This window comes from Gossypium hirsutum, chromosome D01 (genome assembly GCF_007990345.1).
Source record: "Gossypium hirsutum isolate 1008001.06 chromosome D01, Gossypium_hirsutum_v2.1, whole genome shotgun sequence".
Taxonomy (NCBI): Eukaryota; Viridiplantae; Streptophyta; class Magnoliopsida; order Malvales; family Malvaceae; genus Gossypium; species Gossypium hirsutum.
This window is the reverse complement of record NC_053437.1, coordinates 59,164,634-59,184,379: the sequence shown is the minus strand read 5'-3', so window position 1 is coordinate 59,184,379 and position 19,746 is coordinate 59,164,634. Positions and strand designations below refer to the sequence as shown.

The following is a 19,746-nucleotide window of genomic DNA, read 5'->3' as shown; positions in this document are numbered from 1 at the left end:
TATCAGAGTAGATATTCAATGGCAAGAAAACGAAAAGTTTCTAACAATAACCAGTACGAGAACACACCCTAAAACCATCGGTGTGAGTATATATAAATAACATTAGAAAGCAGCAAATACAGGAACCATCACAAGTGGATGTGCATTGTGCATAGTGCAGAGACTGGAAACAATGACTAACAGTCTAAAACAATCAACTACAATGTTGTCTGTTGTATTGAGACAGTATTGGAGTTATCCAACATAAGACTCGATTATTGCGAAGTAAAATCTTACAAACTGCTTAAAGAACCAATTTCATGAAGAAATACGGGATTATGAACCCAAAGTACATCAAAGATTTGATATGTGCCCTCAACTATACAAAATTTAACAATTAAGTGCCCACAATAGACATGGATACTTCCTCGAGCTCTTTTAAGTAAGGAACAACGTATTTCTCTCTGAACTTCTTGTCAGGCATCTTATAAATTGTAGTCATGCTAACTTTCCTTCTTAGAGAATTCTTACTTTCCAGAGTCTCAATAACCAGTAACCGAGGCTTCAGCCTACGCTCAAGGCTGCAAATAAGCACCATTGGGTGGCTTATTATAAATGAAATACCTACATTCGTTCTATTAAGCAAAAAGTCAGTGACTTGCTTAATCTTCCTTTCAGATACAGCAAACACCTGTGGTGTCCTCCTAAAAGTAGACATGATATCATCTTCAGAGAAACCCAATTTCCTAAAAAGCTTCAATTTGAGTTCCCAATTCTCTTCACTCATTGAACTCAACATCCTAATAGCAGCAAGAAACATATTTGACTTCCTATCGAACCCCAAGGCATCCGCCCTTTCAACAAACTGCTTAATGCTCTCAGGTTTAAGCAAGAAAAATCTAGGAAAGCTGAACACATATGAAACAATTTGCGATGAACAAATCCCGCAATTTCTCAAGAACTCTATATTAGGCATCATAGTCTTTTGCAAATCAGATTTGAGAAACCAAGCAGAAGTTTTCAATAACTTAACAACATCATCATTCGATCCTAAAACAGTCTTTAAATCGGAAATAGAAGGTGCAATCCTATCATCCACGCTTCTAGTCAAAATCCAGGGATCACTAGCTACAATATCAGCAACATCATGTGTTGAAAATCCTAAATCCTGGAAAATCTTGAACTTGGGTTTAATGGTTTTCTCAAGACTAGAATATAGAAGGTTAGGCTTTCTTTTGACCACTGCTTCAATATGGGATTTAGAGAAACCGCTTTCTTTCAAGAAGGAAATTATAGTATCACACTTACGAGGATCCTTCACATAGGTTAGGGAAGATGCAGTCTTGACGGCAAGTTCAGGGGAAAAGCTGTGTTTCTCAACCAAGTGATCCGCTAAAGGAAGGGAAGCTCTTGATTCCTGGGTGGGTGAAGATGAGAAGAAAATAGAAGAGATGGAGTAACCAGAAATGGGTTTCTGAGAACGGCATGATTTATTCAGAGAGAATGCGATTAGAGATCTGATTATAGGCGGTGCCATTGTTTTTTCCTTTTTTCTTCTCGTGGGGTTTTACTGGTTTAGATTCGGGCTTTCTTCTAGCATAACAAACTGAAATTACAAAGATTCATACATGTCGGAGGACTGAGAAACTTGCCTGTAACACCACACCAGCTTTTGTCTTGTAACGGCAACCTGCCTTTCTTTGACACTGATGCTTTGTTGCTGATAAATCTAAACCTGGGTTCTTTCGATTGCACGACCTACAAAGTCTTAAAACCTGGTTTATTAGGGTTTAGGGCACAAATTCAGCTTCAGGATGTTGGGTTTTTTAATTTATGCCCAATAGCTTTGGGTCACAACAAAGGCTGGGATTTCTCTTTGCCTACAACTGCTATCATCAACCCTTTACTAAGCCTTTTTGTTTTATGGCCACGTTCATGCAATGATTCTAATATGATATGATGTATGAAAGTGATTTAATTATATTTATTTTTGCATTTAATTCCTAAACAATCATTCTTCTTCCAATTCACCTGCTGGAGTGGTCATCTCTGTTTGTTTCATCAAACAGGTTCCTTTCTCTTCTAACATTGCATGTCCCGAAAGCTCACCAAGATTGAGCAAACAACCCTTTCCCGACCTTATGCAACAAAACTCCAACACCATCATGAATTGCAAACATTGTAAGAATACCCTTTTTTTTAGCCATGACTTAATTACTCGACTCTTAACATCTATCATATTCAACCATATAATCACTTTTCTTTACATCTTCAATCAGCCAAATTAATCTAAAATACCAATTAATTCGAAATAAATAAATGTCTAAAATATAAAATTTAATAAATATATTATTGGGCTTACACATAATTAAAATTTATGCCTTAAAATTAAATCTATTATAATTAAAAGCTTATTCAAAATTTTCTAACTATCTTAGTTTTTACTAAAATGGTCATAACTGGAGTACAATAATTCAACATAAGGCGATTTAAAGAGCATTATAAAAGCTATGAACACACCTCAACCCAGAAATACTTAAATCTATGTAAAAATACTTAGAAAAGGGAGTTTAAAACAAAAATATATATATTTATTTTAAATTATTGAAATGGAAGGGACATTATTGTGTATATGTGGGCACATAAGGAAATAATTATAAAATTATTAAAAACAAGTTCCAAATTACTAAAATGGATATTATCTGAATTATATAATACAATTAGATCAGATCCAATTAATACAAGTAGATGATTAATTGAGATTTGAAGGTTTTGTTACACAGTGGACCAAGTTCTTCATCTTAAATTATTAATAAAGTGAAATCCAAACAAGTATAAGGTGAAGCTATCTATCAATTCTTAGAGGTTACATTCCTAAAGTAAAAGTTTCATTGGAAACCCAAAAAAGAGTTCCTTTTCTATCCTTTCGGTGCTTGAATTCCACAACTTTGTACACTTCTTTTCTCTTCTCTCCCATTCGCCATTGTTACATATAGATTGAAACATGGTTTTAAACTATGGCAATTGAAATTTTGGCAGAGATTTCAAGCCCAAGAATCTCGTTTTCTGACGATCTCGACCAAGAAGATGGGGTAGATTCCATTGAAGAATGTCATCATCAGAGATTAGACACATCACTCTTAAATCCAACATCGGATTTCGATTTCTGTTTTGTTAATAATAGTTTCGTTCAAGAACTCCCTTCAGCTGATGAGCTCTTTTCCAATGGCAAGATTCGACCAATTGAGATAAAGGAAAAAGCTGTGGTTGCGAATCAAGTTCGTCGTCAACTCCAACCTGGTGCTGTTGTTCGTTCTTCACCCCAGCAGTTCAAAACAGATAACCCAGAGAAGAAAAGATTGAAAGAATTTTTATTAATGAGCATTGATGAAGATGATAAGCCTGCCTCATCCAAATCTTTCTGGCAGTTTAACAGAAGCAGTAGTCTCAATTGTGAAAGCAGTCGAAGTAAAAGCCTAATCCGGTCACTTCAATTTCTTACACGCAGTAATTCAACAGGTTCAACTCCAATTCCAAAAGAAACCCAGAAACAGCCATCTTTGACAAGAAGATCATCAGTGTCAAGTTCTTCTTCTGGTACGTTGTATTATACTTATTATGGTAATTCTACACAAAAGCCTGCATTAAAGAAGAGTTGTGGAGCTCATGGGAATGGAGTTCGAGTGAGTCCTATTTTGAATCTTCCAAATCCAATCATTTCTAATGCAACTGTAAGCTTTTTTGGGTTTGGTTCACTCTTCTGTAATGGTAAGACCAAAACGAAGAAAAGATGAACAGTTTTCAGTTCATATTACATTTTTAAGTACAGTTGGGTATTTTAGCTGGCCATGAATTTGTGAATGTGGTTAGCATATCTGTAAATTAGAAGAATTGAATTTAGTAAAAGAAAGAGATTAGATCTAAATCAGTGATGGATGTGAACAAACATCAGTGTTATGGACTTGGCAGACAGGTAAACATGGTATTTCTCTTTCATGCCTATCAATTATCTAGTTTCATGGCTATCAATTATGCTGTCCTCAATTGATACCAATATATTTAAAATTTTAAATGATTTTCCAATATATTTAAAATAGGTAAAACTACTATAGTGGCCCCTATATTAAGATTTAGATTGCATTTTGCCTCCTCTACTCAAAAAAATGAGCAAATTGGTCTATGTACATTAGATTAAAGAGCAAATTAGTCTTTTTTATTTAAAGTTTCATCTATTTGTACTATTAAAAACCAGTGTGCCTGACTAAATAACTAGCACACCACATGTACGTCAAAAACCAATTTTTAACAATAGAAATGGATGGAGTTTTTAACAGGAGGATCAATTTGCTCTTTGATCTAATATACAAGGACTAATTAGCCCATTTTTTGAGTAGAAAGGGGAAAATGCAATATGACTCCTACTACAGGGACCTCTATGGTGCTTTTACCATTTCAAATATCATATTCCAATCACAAATTTAATATTCAAATGTATATGGATAAAAGTACCATGGAGGCTCTTATACTAGAAGTCAGATTGCATTTTGCCTCCTCTACTAAAAAAAATAGGTAACTTAATCCCCGTACGTTAAACCAATGGGCAAATTGATCTTTTTTATTAAAAAATTCATTCATTTGTATTGTTAAAAGTTGGTGGACACGTAACGTGCCACATGTACCTTATACTGATGTATAAAGATCAATTTTTAATAATAGAGCTAGATGGAATTTTTACAGAGAATAACTAGTCTATTTTTTAATCTAGTATAAAGAGATTAATTTATTCATTTTTTAAATAGGGGAGTAAAAATGCAATTTAACTTCTTCCCTAATACATTTACATGTAGATATGAGTATAAACACTTAAAAAGGCATGAATCCCTCATTTTTATCTTTTTCTTTTTTGTTCTCTTTTAAAGCAACCAGTTTCCTTTGTTTTCTTTTTAAAGATGGAAGGTAAAAAGAAAGTAATTAGATATGTCCATACTGATTTTGAGTTGAAGAGGGACCCATGCTTCTGTGTCTTTTTGTTTCTAACTTTAAAAGATGATTAAAATACTAGTCTTTTTTAAATCTCCAAAATTGGATTCCCTCTTTTTTCTGCTTATGTATGAACTAATAAAATTTATAGGTAAATTAATTTTTTATATATTGGATCAAAAAATATATAGTTTTTCTATTAAAAATTTCATCAATTTTTATTGTTAAAAATTGACGTAGCTACTGGAATGACCAGACAGTTACATATAGAGCACCACGTGTACCTCATATTAACGTATAGAGAGCAATTTTTAATAGTAAAAATAGATTTTCTTTAACAGAATGATTAATTTGTTCTTTCATCTAATGTACAGAGACTATTTCGCTTATCTTTTGAGTAGAATGGACAAAATACAATTTGGCGCCTCTCTATGATACTTTTACGTAAAAATTCAGAATTAATGCATAATTTAACTCCTAAATTGTATCCAATTATTACTTTGGTATTTAAAAAACCTTTTTTTCATCACTTTATGATCGAAAGTCTCCGAACATCACATCCATTACTCCAAGGCTCGATTCATTAAGAAAACATTGATGTGATCGCTCCGAACTTGCCACATCACTCTATTATTAATGTAAAACAAATTCGAAAAAAAAAAAAGAGAGAAATTTAAAAAAAGAGCAAAAAAAAATCTCAAAATATATTTTTTTAATAATCAGAAAAATTATAAATATATATATAAATGACTTTTTAATATATATACATAAAACTAAAAAAATACCAAAATTAAAAAATAGAAAAAAAAATATAGATATCTAAATATCTATAGTAAATTTAGTAACCTTGAATGTTTTCTATATTTTTTTAATTTTATTTTTTTAAAATACATTATTATATTTTCTATTTTTTAATAATTTTAGCCCCAAATTATAAGAATTCTTTTAATTTAGCAACATGTCATATCTCATAAGAATAATTTAATTTTTGGACTTTTTCCTTACATTTTTTTTAATTTACACTTTTTTAATTTTATGTATTGTTGAAAAGAAAAACTACATTTTTCTTGAAGTAATTAAGATAAATATCACATAATATTTCTAGAATATTATAAGATAAATTTTCAATGATCTGGATATCTTTTCTTCAAAGGCTTGATTCAATCTGCTCCATAATTTAAGGGGAGATAATTACTTCGATATAATCTAAAGAAAATTTTGTGATCTCTTGGTAAGTATAGCTTGGATACGAAAGATGAGTTGACAAGTATCTTAATCATTATATTTGTTGTTAGAACTTGCCAATCCAAACATGACAATTTTTCTATGCAACGTCACTTGATTGAAAAAATACCTCAACGCCAACCTCTATTCCAAAAGAAAATGAAAGGAAGTTGTTTTGAAAGAGTGAAATCTGACGACTTTTTCATGCATGGAATTTTACCATCAATGACATTAAACATGCTTAAATTACATTTTAATTAATACCAACTATCAATCTTGTTTACTAACTCATCATTAACTTATTAATCAATTGTATTACTAATCATGAATTAGCCTTTTTAATATGAATGTATTACTGATCAATTGCTAACTTTGCACATTTAGTCGATTACGAATTTATGGAAACACTTGCCTTTCAAACTCATCTTCTATGCACCTCTCCTTGGAAACACTTTGGATAAGGTGGGCTTTGAAGGACAAAGGCAGCAACAACTTCCAACGATTGCAATAGCGCCAGCATCTAATTGGAAGAGAAGGGAGCAGCAATTGATTTCACCAACAATGTTGCAAACAATTTTTAAGCACCCAAACAACCTCTCACTCTCCTAAGACTGGTGCATTTTCCATGTAAAAGTGACTCTTACAATTTCCTTACTTGACACTTAACCATGCATTACACAATGCCCTCCTAGTAACTTGGATTATTTTATATCGGTAAAAAGACCTCTCCAATCCCTCTCAATTTCGGTATTAAGCAAATTGGTCTCTCTCAAAAAAGTCGAAACAATTTAATTCCTATCAATTTTGAAAGTGAGCAACTAAGGACAATTAATTATGGCATCAATATTTTTCAATTTTACATAAATTTGATTGCTACAATAACAAATTTAACTCTCATAATTTATACATTCTACCAATTTGATCATGATTTACCAAATTTAGTCCACATATTTTTGTAAATGTGTAAACGTTGAGGCTAACTTTGTTACTTTTTTTAGAATCAAGACTAAATTAACAAAATATATACACCGAAGACTAAATTTGTTATTATATCAATCAAAATTGTGCACAATTAACAAAAAACATTAATGCCGTGATTAATTGTTCTTAATTGCTCACTTTCAAAATTGACCGAAATTATATTTTTTCAATTTTTTTAAGAGGGACTAATTCGCTCAATTTTCGAAATTGAGAGAGATTCTTAGAGCTTGTTATGTATCTTACTCTACTTTGAATTTATTTAATGCAGTTCCTTTCTCAACCAAAATGAAAGAAAAATAGAAAATATAATTCAAGTAGAGATGAATAATTTGAAAGAAAAAGTATTCCATCCACTTCTTGTTAGGATTGATTTTTATACATTAGCATAAAAAATAACCATCTCTTCTATTTTCTTTCCTCACTTTTTTTCTCTAGCAAGCACATTTAAAATTTTTCTTTTCAATCCTTTTGCTTTTCTATTCTACCAAACACGTAAAAATTTATGTAGCAAAAGGGTAAAGGACAAGTCAATTTATTTGGATGTTCTTCATCAAATCCAATAACCAACTTTAGTTCACACCAATTAATTTATATATTTATGAAAATCATAATTATTGTTTAAGTAATATTAAGTTTTAATTTGCATAATATCAAAACACGAACTACCAAAATGTTACAAACTTTTGATTGTAATTTTTGATAATTGAGTAGCTAAAAAAAGTAAGGAAATAAAACCGTGAAAGTCCAATTTCATTATCTTGATTTGATCGATTTTAAAAAATTACATGATGCCCAACCTTATGAAGATTTAAAAAATAAAAATTGCCAGTTTTGGGGTGAACAAGACAGGCAGGCATCTACAGGGGCCTATACATCTTTTCTCCTTTTTGTTCATTGTCGACCAAACTCATCTCCTGAGTTCAGTCGTAGAAATCCCCCCCCCCCTCCACTACTAAACAAATAAAAGTGACTCCCAAGTCCCAACAACTCTGAATTCTGACATACATCCAGCATTCACCATCTTTCAAGCAAGTAATTCTCACCCATACATTTATATCTTATAGCCAAAGGGCTCAGAACGGTATAAAAATGGAATAAGCTCAATGTTTTATATCTACAAGCAGAGGATTATAAAACTTAAACATCCACTAATTGCTGTGACAGGATACAACATCAATTTTGTCCTCTCTTGACAACTTACTAAAATAGATATGTGAAAAAGTAAGGAATGATCTCTACTTTAAATAATAAAATGACAAATGAATTAACTGAATAGGTCCTCAACCTTAGCTTTCATGTAATGAGACATGAATACAACACTTGGGACTACAAGAAATTAAAAGTAATTCACCTAAAAATTTAGCACACGTAGGCGCATTGAAGGAGAGCAAAAGTGGGATCTTTTCATAATTTGTGTTACCCCCACTTGAACCTCCCAATAAAATTAATCATCTGTAGCCACTAATAGCTGACTTCATTTTGGCCTTACAAAGATAAGACCCTAGGGAAATGACGGTACAAATACATTGGCTACTCGTTTTATATACACCTCAGATGGTATCCCGGGATGTGTGTGCAGTTCTGGACATTTTGACTATATTTTCTTGGAGCTTATGTTTTAACTCTAACCTGAAGAATGAGATGCACCTCCCTTTTGAAGATAGACCTTAGCTCCTCGTTAGCTTCAATCCCGATTCTCCTGTGATTAATTAAATAGTATATATATAACACACACATAATCATTGTGAGAATTGCATTCAAGCAAACATTAAAATATCAGATTTTATTTCAGAACTTCAGGAAAGAATACGGAACTCTAAAGAAACAAGCAAAAATCAAATCCCTGTGAGGTTTCCATGCTTTAACTAAAATGAAGGCATATGGACCTCAAGGGATCACAGGAAGCAAAAATGGAACCACAGAATTGAACTTGTCATGATATTTACGTAATAAAGTTTCTGCTAGCCCTTGTATTGCTGCAATACTGACATTCAGTTTTTCATTGTCCATCCTCCTGCTTTATTTATTTGTTATTATTTTGTGTCCGTTGAATCAAGGGGGAATATGAATTAGACATCTTCTGATATCATGCTACTATAGCGCACACAGCGGACCACCTCATATCTTAGCATTAAGATTTCAAGGAGACACTATGTTGCACATGATTGAAATACCAGTGGAACCATGAAAAGAAATTAATTGGAGATAGCACTAGCTTACCCTATTTTTGAGCCATTCTTCCCCACAAGAATCTTTCGCTGGCTCATTTTGCTGGTAATGAAGTGATGCTCAATCCTCAGAGATCCATCTCGTAACTCCTTCCAGTCTACCAAACGGTGATCAATACCATATGGGATTTCCTGCCACAAGAAAAGTTTTAGTCCTTGTTTTAATCTTTGATCATTAGACAACTCCTCAACACAACCCTCAAAAAAAGAAGTAAAAATAAAAGCATATCAAAATTCACCAATTCAAAATACTAGCAATGGTAATTGCATTGTTTGGATAAATATTTTTAATAAAATTTCAATACCAGAATTTGATAAAATAATTATAACAAAAATTGCATTAAAAATAAAATACAAAAAATATCCGATAGGGATTTCATTAGGTTTGTAAAAGTAAATAGAGATCTAATAGCATGAAAATATATATATTTAAATGAGTTTTGTAAATAAAATGGAAAATAAAAAAATCACATAAAGAAGGAAATGTAATAAATGACTAATTTCCTAGTAAAAATCAAGGAATTTCACAAATTCCACCTCTAGAATTGGAATTTGAATACGAGAACTTCCAATGAACCAAAAGCCAAGGCATAGACAAACAACACAAGTTTTACCTGATGCACATGATCTAGTAACCTTTCCCGGACAACTTCCAATGAAATATTCTTCATGACTTCTTCACTCATTGTGATAGGATCTTCATCCCAAGGCCTTTGAACTGCCTACGGGTGAAAAAAATGCCATTGATACTAAGTTGTATTACTTTATAGAGGGAGGAGGACATGCAATGGCAGAACAAAACTTCAGCATGCTTCACCCTTCGACAGAAGCATACTAAGAAGGTATTAATGCCAAAGAAATATCTAATAGAATACATAATGCATTATCATTCAGATTCAAGGTAAAAAAAATCCAATGCAGAACGGAAGGAGTGACAGAGCTCTTTGTAACTAATGACCACCAGCTATTTTATTCTTTACTCATTCATCCAGTAAAGACGCATGTATATGCTAACACAAGGTTCACATAACACAAATAAACTATAATCTTAAGAGCAAATCACATCAAATCAATCTAAAATAAAAATGCATATAAATATTTGCGAAAACAATAAGGCTGAATATGAAAAAATAATATCAGAAAATGAAAATATATTTGACAACAAAATTGGTAACAATAACACCATGCCTCAGAAGAGTCCAGAGGCAAGATATCATTTGAATATCCTTACCATCATCCTAAAATGATCTTGAGAGAAGATAACATGTACAAACAAATTAGTTAACTAGAAAAGATATTATGAAAAGCCATATCAAAGAAATAACAGAATCCAGTTACTTAAACCAGATGCATAAGAGAATAAATGGCATATTTTAAAGACATAACAGAATCCAGTTACTTCAAATAGAAGCATAAGTAGAATAAAAAAATGCCTGTTCCATGAGATATTTAGTAAGATCTTCTACTCCAGAGCCCTTCAATCCTGAGATCATGAAAATCCTGGAAAATAAGTAGAATTAAATTTATTAGAAGCTAACTTAAGCATGCTTTTTGTTTCTGAATATACCTCGTAAAAGTTTTATTAATCAGCTTCAATGATGTCATACATAATGAAATCATGCAAATAATCAGGGTAATCCATATCAAACAAGATAGGACTGGCCCTTTCTACACCCTTAGTTGCTAGGCTATGTGCTACTCTATTACCATGCTTACAGATGAATGAAAACAGTACAGACTCAAACAAAGGGGTTAATGTCCGTATCTCGCTTATATAGCTGCCAACATCGGACAGGTCAGTCATGTTGTTTCGGAGCTTCGAAATGAATGAAAATAAGCATGCTTGTTTATATCCTAAAAGGAGCTACCTCCTTTCAGCAGGAAAACCTACCTTCCATAGCCAGGAAGATCTTTGAACTGCTCAGCAACCTTCAACAATTCCTTCTTTTTCTCTATCAAATCTACCTTATTCATGCATAAAATCCGTATTTGTTTAGGATTCGGTTCTTCTCCCATACGTTTGATTAATCTTATCACCCTTGAATCAGGCCTGTATGGATGAATCATTAGAATGAGAATCTGATCAGCGATCAAGATGAAGAAAACAACTTCAGCATTAGACAAGAAGCTTGAAAGGCTAAAGTTAGAGTACAAAAAAGTATTTTCCCGACTTAAAGACCATTTTATATGATCAAAGCAACACATAACCACATGGAAGGCCCCAAATGTTTATGATAAAAGGCATATCGGAAGAGATCAGTACGCCGAAGTGACAAGTTTGAGAAAACAGAGAGAATTATGCATTTTGAAAGCAAGAGGCAGAAGTCAATCTGAAGTATATTCTAAAAGGGGATATGTGTTGTTCTGGGGGAACTGAATAGCTGCACAGAAAATTTCCTTGCTAAAATTCTTCAAACAGAAAACTAAGCATTGCACATGAACATACTAAAAGCTCATTGCAATTCATAAGCTAAATATATATAATAAATTATGACACCAGGAGGACAATCTTTCTTATTTAGATATCTATAAGGTGAGGGACCAAAAAAGCTTTTTGCAGCTCACAGTAGCACAAGATGAGGACTGCCTGCATTTCTAACGGCTGCACACAACACTGAAAGCAAAAACAACAACATTTATCACGTTCATGGCATACCAAACTCCTTAACCAAGAAATAGCATGCAACCATTCATCACCCATTCCAAGTGCCTCGAATTCCAGTCAGAAAATCAAAGCCACAACCCTTAAAGACCTTAACCCTTTTAGGAATAGGTTAGATCCACCCGCTATCTCTAATTTGTTACAAGAAAGCAAAGCAGCTTCCCTCATGAAGAAAGTTTGGTACACCATTACAAGATAAAACCATGTAGTATAGTCTACGGATAACAGAAGACTGATGATAGATCTCGGTTGAAGTCCCCGAGGCAAATAGATCTACAATGATGATGAAATGGTAACAGAAAAGCTATGAACTACACTGGTTTCCAAAGGATGCACTGAAGGCTAAGAGTTAATCAAATTGACCATACAATCAGCAACCTCTCTAGATAATGCAGGATAGTAAGCAAATGGACAGGATGAATGGAGGCTAGAAATCCTGGAATCAAGCTAAATGGACAACAATGTATTGGGCAGTAAAAGAGATGATAAAAAAATGAACCAAATCAGAAGCACACCAACAATAAGGTTGCTACATGTCCAAGGAGAAAATTAATATAAAAGTATAAGAAGGTCAAAATATCAGCTGTGGTGTATCACTAACTTTGTAAGATGCCTATGGACATCAAAAATAACCATGAGCACATCATAGAGATTAACTGAACTCCAGGCACTCTCAACGCGAACCTTCATATCTTTGTGAAGATATCCACTTCTATTTAACATGAGTCCAGGGGTATCAAAAAAGCACTGCATAATGTACACACCAGATTAGTAGAATGATATTCCTAAAGGCCACTATAACAATAAAGCAAGAGTAAAAGATGAGTTCCCCACACATGAATTCCCAGGAGGGCGAGAAAGAAACATGGAATCATAACAATCCCATTTTCTGAAATTTAGTATAAAAAAGGAGATAGAAAGCCAGTAAAACAGCTAAAAGTAACACAGTTGAACAAATATTGTTGTGTCTTGCAGTAAAAAACAGGGCGTACTGTATGTCACAAAGGAGCAGGAAAATTCCAAAAGCAAACAGAGAAGTGAAAGCATAGTAATAGGAATAAACAAAAAAAAAAGGAACATACAATTTGGGTATCCCCTTTAGTCATGACCCCTAAAACTTCATGTGTGGTTGTGTTTGTCTTCCGTGACACAGCAGCAACCTTAGTCCCAACCTTATAAAAAACGCATTGGAGATATCAATTAGTTGTGATATGAATGAATACGCCAATGCCTAAAGAGAAGGAAATAGAATGAGCTAATGAACAAACCATAAAATTAGTAAGGGCTGACTTTCCAGCATTAGGGGCGCCAATTATCCCAACGGAGAGAGACTTCTGGTCCTCTTCCTTGACCTCTTGGTCCTGGTCGGCATCCTCGTCTGGGCCCTCTAAGGCTGCCTCAAGCAAGGCTTTTGCAAGAATCCTTCTCCTGCTCTCCTCTTCCTCTTCCTCTTCCTCTTCTTTAACTTTTCTGTGGCGGAGATCGCCGTTGGAGAATATCCGCTCAACTCGTTGCCTATGGTGGACATCCCAGGTAGGTTGTTGAGGGGTAGTTCTGAGGGCATCGGGGATGGAGAATTGGGCACTGTCAAAGTCAGAGATAGCGCTGTTGTTAGGGTGGGAGTCGTCCGAATCATCTTGGCGTTGCTGGGGTTGGGCTGAAAATAAACGATAAAATAGGCGGTGATGGTGGAAGGTGTGTAGTCGGCGAGGATAAAGAGAAGTAAGATGTGTGACTGCTGTCAAAGCCTTCTTTGTTGTATTCATTGGATTTCTGTTATCTTGGATTTGCTTCCGTTTGTTCTCGGTAAACACACTGCGAGCGTCCTGTAGCTGTAGGGCGAGCGGTTGGGGTGGTGGTGATGATTGCAGAGTGCCGAAGACGAGGAGCGTTTTGGGGTTTTGGGGTTTTAGACTTTGGACTTCGAAGAGGGAAAAAAAACACAAAAGTTTTGGAGTAGGGGCCTCTCAGGAGCCCAATAGCGCAGGTCAGGCCGAGGCAATTAAGTTTTTATTCCCCTATCCTATAAAATGTGTTGTCAAATACTCTATTCATAGGTATCCAAGTCCCATAATGGAAATTTTAGTTCAAATAATTTCAATTAGTTGATTTTAGTCTGAATTGTATTAGTTCTTAATTTATTTATGTTGTAATAGTATGATTATACTTTGTGGTTACTTGGATAGTCCATTTGTAATAGTTTAATACTTGTGGTTATTCGGACTTGTATTTGTAATTGTATTGTACTTGTTACACTCAATATATATATGGGATGCAAAATATTTTGGTATAATAACTTATTTGGCCCTTAAACTTTACAGAAAATTTTATTTTAGCCCTTAATTTAATTTTCACCTCTTTTAGCCCTTACATGTGTTATTTGTCAAATCACCTAAAAATGGATAGAAAAGTAAATTAATTACTAACATGGCATACACGTGGTTGTCGTGTTAGTAAAGTTAACATTTATTAAATTTTCCATCCATTTTGGGGTGATTTGACAAATACTACAAGTTCAAGGCTAAAAGAAACGAAAAAATAAATGAATGACTAAAATGACTTTTTTGTAAAGTTGGAGAGTAAAATAAGTCATTATGCCAAATCTTTACTTTAAGTGCGAGATTGTTAAGATTTGTCCATTTTCATTATAATGTAAATTACTTTAAACATCCACACTATTATTCATGATAATATGCACATATTCTGCTCTAAATGGTTTGCATGTAAAACAAATGGTATAAGCAAGCATGATTAATTGATTACCCAAGTTAGACTATGTTAAAATAACATAACAAATAAGTTTTCTATGTTGAAGATAACTTCCTATAGTTTTTATATAGTTGTTAATTTAAACATGTTTGTAATTCACGAAGTTTTCAAGAGCAAGTAACTCATGTAAGAACTATTACATTGTATAAATTTCATATAAAAAGATAGCTTCTCTTAGTTATCAAAGCATGAGCGACTCCTGAGTAGATATATTAACTTGGAGTGACAATGCATTGGACTAAACCTAAATTGAATAGATGTCTCAACTATCTATAGTTCACTTTGTGAAAGTCACTATGTTTAACCTTAAACCTAAGTATTCGTATGCACATGTATAACTTGATTGTTTTAATGTACTTGTAATAATCCGATTTCTAGTGGAGTCAAAAAATGTGGTTTTGGAACTCTATTTTCATAAACTGAGTTTGTAAATATTAAATAAGAATATTTATAGAGTTATTATATGGATGAATTGAAATTTGGTTAAGTAATTTAGCTGAAAAAGTGGTTAATAAAGGATCAAGGATTAATTTGTAAAAATCCAATTGCTATAGATTTTTAATTAGAAAAAGGCTTGGGGACTTAGATAGCAATTATCCAAAGGACTCAAATGGCTAATAAACGAAATTTAAATAGATGATAGTGGATTGTGCTGGTGGATGTCAATAACATTGGTTAATTAAATATTAAGTGATAATTAATTAAGATTAAACAAAATATTTAAGTTTAATAACAGCTAAACCTAAGTATAAAAGATAACTTTTGGTAGAAAAAGATGACAAAAGCCATCATCTTCTTCCTAAATCCACCTCCTACCATTTGAAAGCCAAATGAGAAAGCTTTCAACCTATTTTCACATTCGACCACTTATTTCAAGTAAGTCCCTAACCATTCTTCTTTGATTTTTATGGAAATTGAATCATTGAAGCTTGATTTAGCTAGCCCATGTACTAATTTGTGAAACTATTAAAGTTTTAGAAAGTTTCCATTATTGAATTCTTGAAGAATTAGGTATGAAATTGATAGAAATTAAGCTTAGTTTATGAAAAGGACTAAATTGTAAAGCTTAATTATTAGTTTCGTACATTAGGGACCAAATTGAATAAAATGAAAAAATGTTATGAAATTTTGGTAGGAATAGAAAGTAGAAAGTCCTTAATGAGTATATGTGAAATTAGATTTTAATCAGAAGCTTTAGATCGAAAGTTATGTCCCGAGTTTAGGGACTAAATTGAATAAATTATAAAATATGCTTGTCTTTGTAATTGAATGTGAGTTGGATGGGAAATTGATAATGCATATGTCTTTTGATTGTATGTAGCTAACATTGACGCAGATCCTGCAAGAGGGAAAGGAAGAACAAAAGTTGTCGACGAGTTACTCGGAAACTTGGTTTGTATTTTTATGATCTGGGATCAATTTAATTGTTGCATATTCATGATGTTTTGCATAATATGTTATTGAGGTGAGTTGAAAATGGTTATTTTAATTAAATTGCTACGATTGAGATTGATTATCAAGATAGAAGACTAAACTAAATAAAATGGAAAGTAGCATAACTTAATGATTTATGATATTTGGTATGAAATTGAGTTGAAAAATGTTATATAACTTGATGAATTGATGATAAATTGAGATTGATAGAATGTGAATTTAACTATACAATGAAATTGGAAAATTGGTTACTCTATTAACTGTTCGGACAAAGTCAATATATAGTTGGCATGCCATAAGATAGATTGAGTACGGGATTAATTCAACTATATGTCGATGAGCACTAAGCACATTTTCCTTTGGACGTTTTGATGAGTGCTAGGCACAACAATTACTTCGATTATACCAATGAGCACTAGGTGCAATATGTTTACTTCGGACGTTTCGATGAGGCAGTAGATGCCAAATTGGTGTGTTGGTTGGGATCCATGTATCCATTCGAGTCTGAGTCAGGTTAATAGGGATATAATGTGTAAAATTGATAAATGATATGTGAACTGGATCGATAATGTCATTTGGTGTTACAAAGATGAATTATGATATATGAATATCAATAGCATGTGAAAGATCATGCGAACTAGATATACGAGCTCAAAAGGTCTATATGAAAATGTGGTGAATTAATTGATTCATTCAGAAATGGTATGTTGATATGACCAAATGCTATGAATTGATTATAAATGTGATATCAACGATACTAATATGTTAACATGGTATAATCTTTAGATTGGTTAATTTAAACATGTATAGAGTGATTCATATGGTATATTTGGTGCTTGTAGTTGCATATGTAGATTGATATGTTGATTAAAACTTAGTATGATAGCATAATAGTTGGATGGAAATAAAATTTGAATTGAATGTTTGAAATTGATTTAACTTATGTTATATTGATTTGAATCATAGAAATACCAATGAGCATTATCGTTCAACGTATGATCTTTTTTCTCGTGCGCAGGTATAGGTACATCTCAAGGTCTTGAGAAGTGATTCCAGCATCTGGTCTGATATCCTCGACTCACCAATGTTTGTAAAGTCTCCTTTATTCGTTATACGACATGTACCTAAGTTGAGTTGATTTTTTCATAAGGTGTAAATATGTTCATAATTGAAGCTTGAAATGGTAACTTGAAAATGGTCAAATGATTGAATTGCATATATGAACTTGGTACTTTTTGGTTTGTATGAATGGTTGTAATATCGGGATTATACGTGAATATATATATGTCAATTTGGTAAATGGATGGTAATTGTATAATTATTTGTGTTAATATGTAAGTTTTGGTGATATAAAGGTATATATGATGAGATATGCTAAGATTGAACATTTGACAATGAAAAATTTGGCTGAATCGGTGATTGGTTGTGGTGAATTTGTTTTCTAAGTGATGCAGGTTGGTGCTATTTTGGCTATTTTCAAAACAGAGTCACATCGTGACGACATACTCTCAACGTCGCGACGGGACCTAGTTAGTGAGTTGCACCACGATAAGGGACCCCTGAAGTCACAACGTCAACCCAACATTTTGAATTCTTTACAATTTAGTCTTAATTCGATCTCAGGTTAGCAAAAGAGCTTTTGTAAGCTCGTATAACACCTGAGAATGATTACATATTATATTATACATGTGTATTACTCATATTTGGATGTTTAATGATTCTAATTAAATGTAATTGTTTATAGTTGCTCCAGAAACAAATGTGGCATCTTGAAGCTTAAACCCAATGATCGGGTCGGGTAACAAAGTGTTATAGTACTATCAATAAAAGTGTTCTCAAGGTAGTAAGCAAGTAAGTTTATACGTTGGGTATGCAACTTATTTATGGTGTAACTTTTCATATAGATATAGAACCATACCTCTCACCAAAGAGTTAAAGTATCTTTTTAAAGGCATTATATGGTTGATATAATTAAAGCATAACCATAAGTTATTTCGAATTGATTGAAGTCATTCATTGGATTGATGATTATTTACACTATAATATAAATAGTATAACTTTAAGAAAAAGGTTATCAAAGTTGGTGAATGGATAAAACATAAAGGGATCACATGTGGCTTATGAGGATTGCAATAATTTAATAAGGTCATTTAACAAAATTTTATTTGTTAGCTTCCATAATGATATATAATTAGGAGTTTAGTCTCAGGTCTTTAATGATACAACAACAAGACTAATAATGTAACACCCCTTATCTGACTCATTAACATATATAAATAAGAAATGTCACATTAAAATTTTTAATTTCAATCCCCTAACCCTTGCTTACTTTTCTAACAATATCTGGACTCCATATGATATTAAATCTCTTTCTAAAATTTTATATTATTAAAATTTTAATTAGATAACCTTAAATCTTTTTTCCAGAGCATTTTTAGGTGAATTTATGATTCTAAGAATAAAGATATCGATATCTCATTCATAGTATCAAGACCTGTACATTACTAATCTTTTTTAACATCAAATTATTCATGTATTGAACCTTTGAAACACATGTATCGGAACCTCATGCCTATTGCAACATAATTTATTTAATTTTTTTCAATTTAATCTTTTCTCAAAATATACTAATAGTAACTACACTTTACATTTCCCTTGTTAACTTAATTTACTCCTAATTATATTCTTTTTCACATATACTTCACAATATAATTCTCTTCACTTTAATGAATCTAATCTTACTAATTCAAGTTTCAATTCTTTTATTTTTACTCAATTATTTTCTAGTTTAATACACTTAATTCAATAAAATTTTTAAATATTACATTTAAACACTTATATAATTAATTTGCTCATTTCCACTCCTATATTTTTTTTCAAATTTAATAAACAACCCCTGTTTTTCAATATTACAGATTTTACAAAATAGTCCCTAAAATTCTATTTTTTTAATTTTATAATTTAGTCCCTAAAGTCCCAAATTTACACTATTTTGCAATTCAGTCCTTAGAAATCATATTTTCTTTTATTTTTTTATTTTCAATTTAGTCTTAAATCCTAGTTTGCACAATTTTGCGAAACAATCTCTCTCTCTCTCATGTTTTGAAATCTTTACTATTTAATCCCTATAGTTTCAAACTTTACTATTTTATGCTCAACTTTCCAATTTTTATATTTCATAATCATATAATTTAGTACTACGTAAAATTTTTAAACTTCACTACTCAACCTTTAGAATTCAGAATTTTACAAATTTTACAATTCGGTCCTTACTTCAATTTTATCCAATTAATCATTTAATAAATTATTTTTCAATTTACTCATCAAATAGTATTAAAAATAAATATTTACCACATTCAACATGGTAAATACACCATTCCATCATTCAAAATATTAATTTCAAATTGAAATATGCTTAGTAAAAACACCCTTACTTTCTTACTTTCAATTATTCACTTCAAATAATTCACCAAATTATTCATAAAAATC

General features: G+C 32.2%; 3 protein-coding genes across 3 annotated transcripts; 1 reads left to right on the top strand and 2 right to left on the bottom strand.

Moving 5' to 3' along the window:
- Nucleotides 1-376: 376 nt before the first annotated feature.
- LOC107921072 (uncharacterized) lies at nt 377-1,516 on the bottom strand. Its single transcript, XM_016850924.2, has one exon. It carries the CDS (start codon nt 1,514-1,516, stop codon nt 377-379), a length of 1,140 nt encoding a protein of 379 aa, XP_016706413.1.
- A 1,246-nt stretch (nt 1,517-2,762) lies between these two features.
- Nucleotides 2,763-3,904, top strand: LOC107921413 (uncharacterized). The gene has a single exon (XM_016851268.2). It carries the CDS (start codon nt 2,997-2,999, stop codon nt 3,771-3,773), a length of 777 nt encoding a protein of 258 aa, XP_016706757.1. The 5' UTR covers nt 2,763-2,996; the 3' UTR covers nt 3,774-3,904.
- A 4,494-nt stretch (nt 3,905-8,398) lies between these two features.
- On the bottom strand, nt 8,399-14,020 carry LOC107922660 (GTP-binding protein ERG). The gene is made up of 8 exons (XM_016852787.2): nt 13,323-14,020; nt 13,137-13,226; nt 12,656-12,801; nt 11,284-11,442; nt 10,826-10,892; nt 10,007-10,114; nt 9,385-9,524; nt 8,399-8,863 (listed from the first exon to the last, which is right to left on the bottom strand). The coding sequence occupies exons 1-8, from the start codon at nt 13,818-13,820 to the stop codon at nt 8,776-8,778; spliced, it is 1,296 nt and encodes a 431-aa protein (XP_016708276.2). The 5' UTR covers nt 13,821-14,020; the 3' UTR covers nt 8,399-8,775.
- Nucleotides 14,021-19,746: the final 5,726 nt, after the last annotated feature.

Excerpts from the sequence above, each read along its gene's own strand:
- LOC107921072 (XM_016850924.2), bottom strand. The coding sequence starts at position 1,516 with ATGGCACCGCCTATAATCAGATCTCTAATCGCATTCTCTCTGAATAAA.
- LOC107921413 (XM_016851268.2), top strand. The coding sequence starts at position 2,997 with ATGGCAATTGAAATTTTGGCAGAGATTTCAAGCCCAAGAATCTCGTTT.
- LOC107922660 (XM_016852787.2), bottom strand. The coding sequence starts at position 13,820 with ATGAATACAACAAAGAAGGCTTTGACAGCAGTCACACATCTTACTTCT. Across the intron at positions 10,893-11,283 it reads GATCTTCCTGGCTATGGAAG|GATTTTCATGATCTCAGGAT; the intron begins GTAGGTTTTCCT and ends CTTATTTTCCAG. Across the intron at positions 8,864-9,384 it reads AAGAATGGCTCAAAAATAGG|GAGAATCGGGATTGAAGCTA; the intron begins GTAAGCTAGTGC and ends AATTAATCACAG.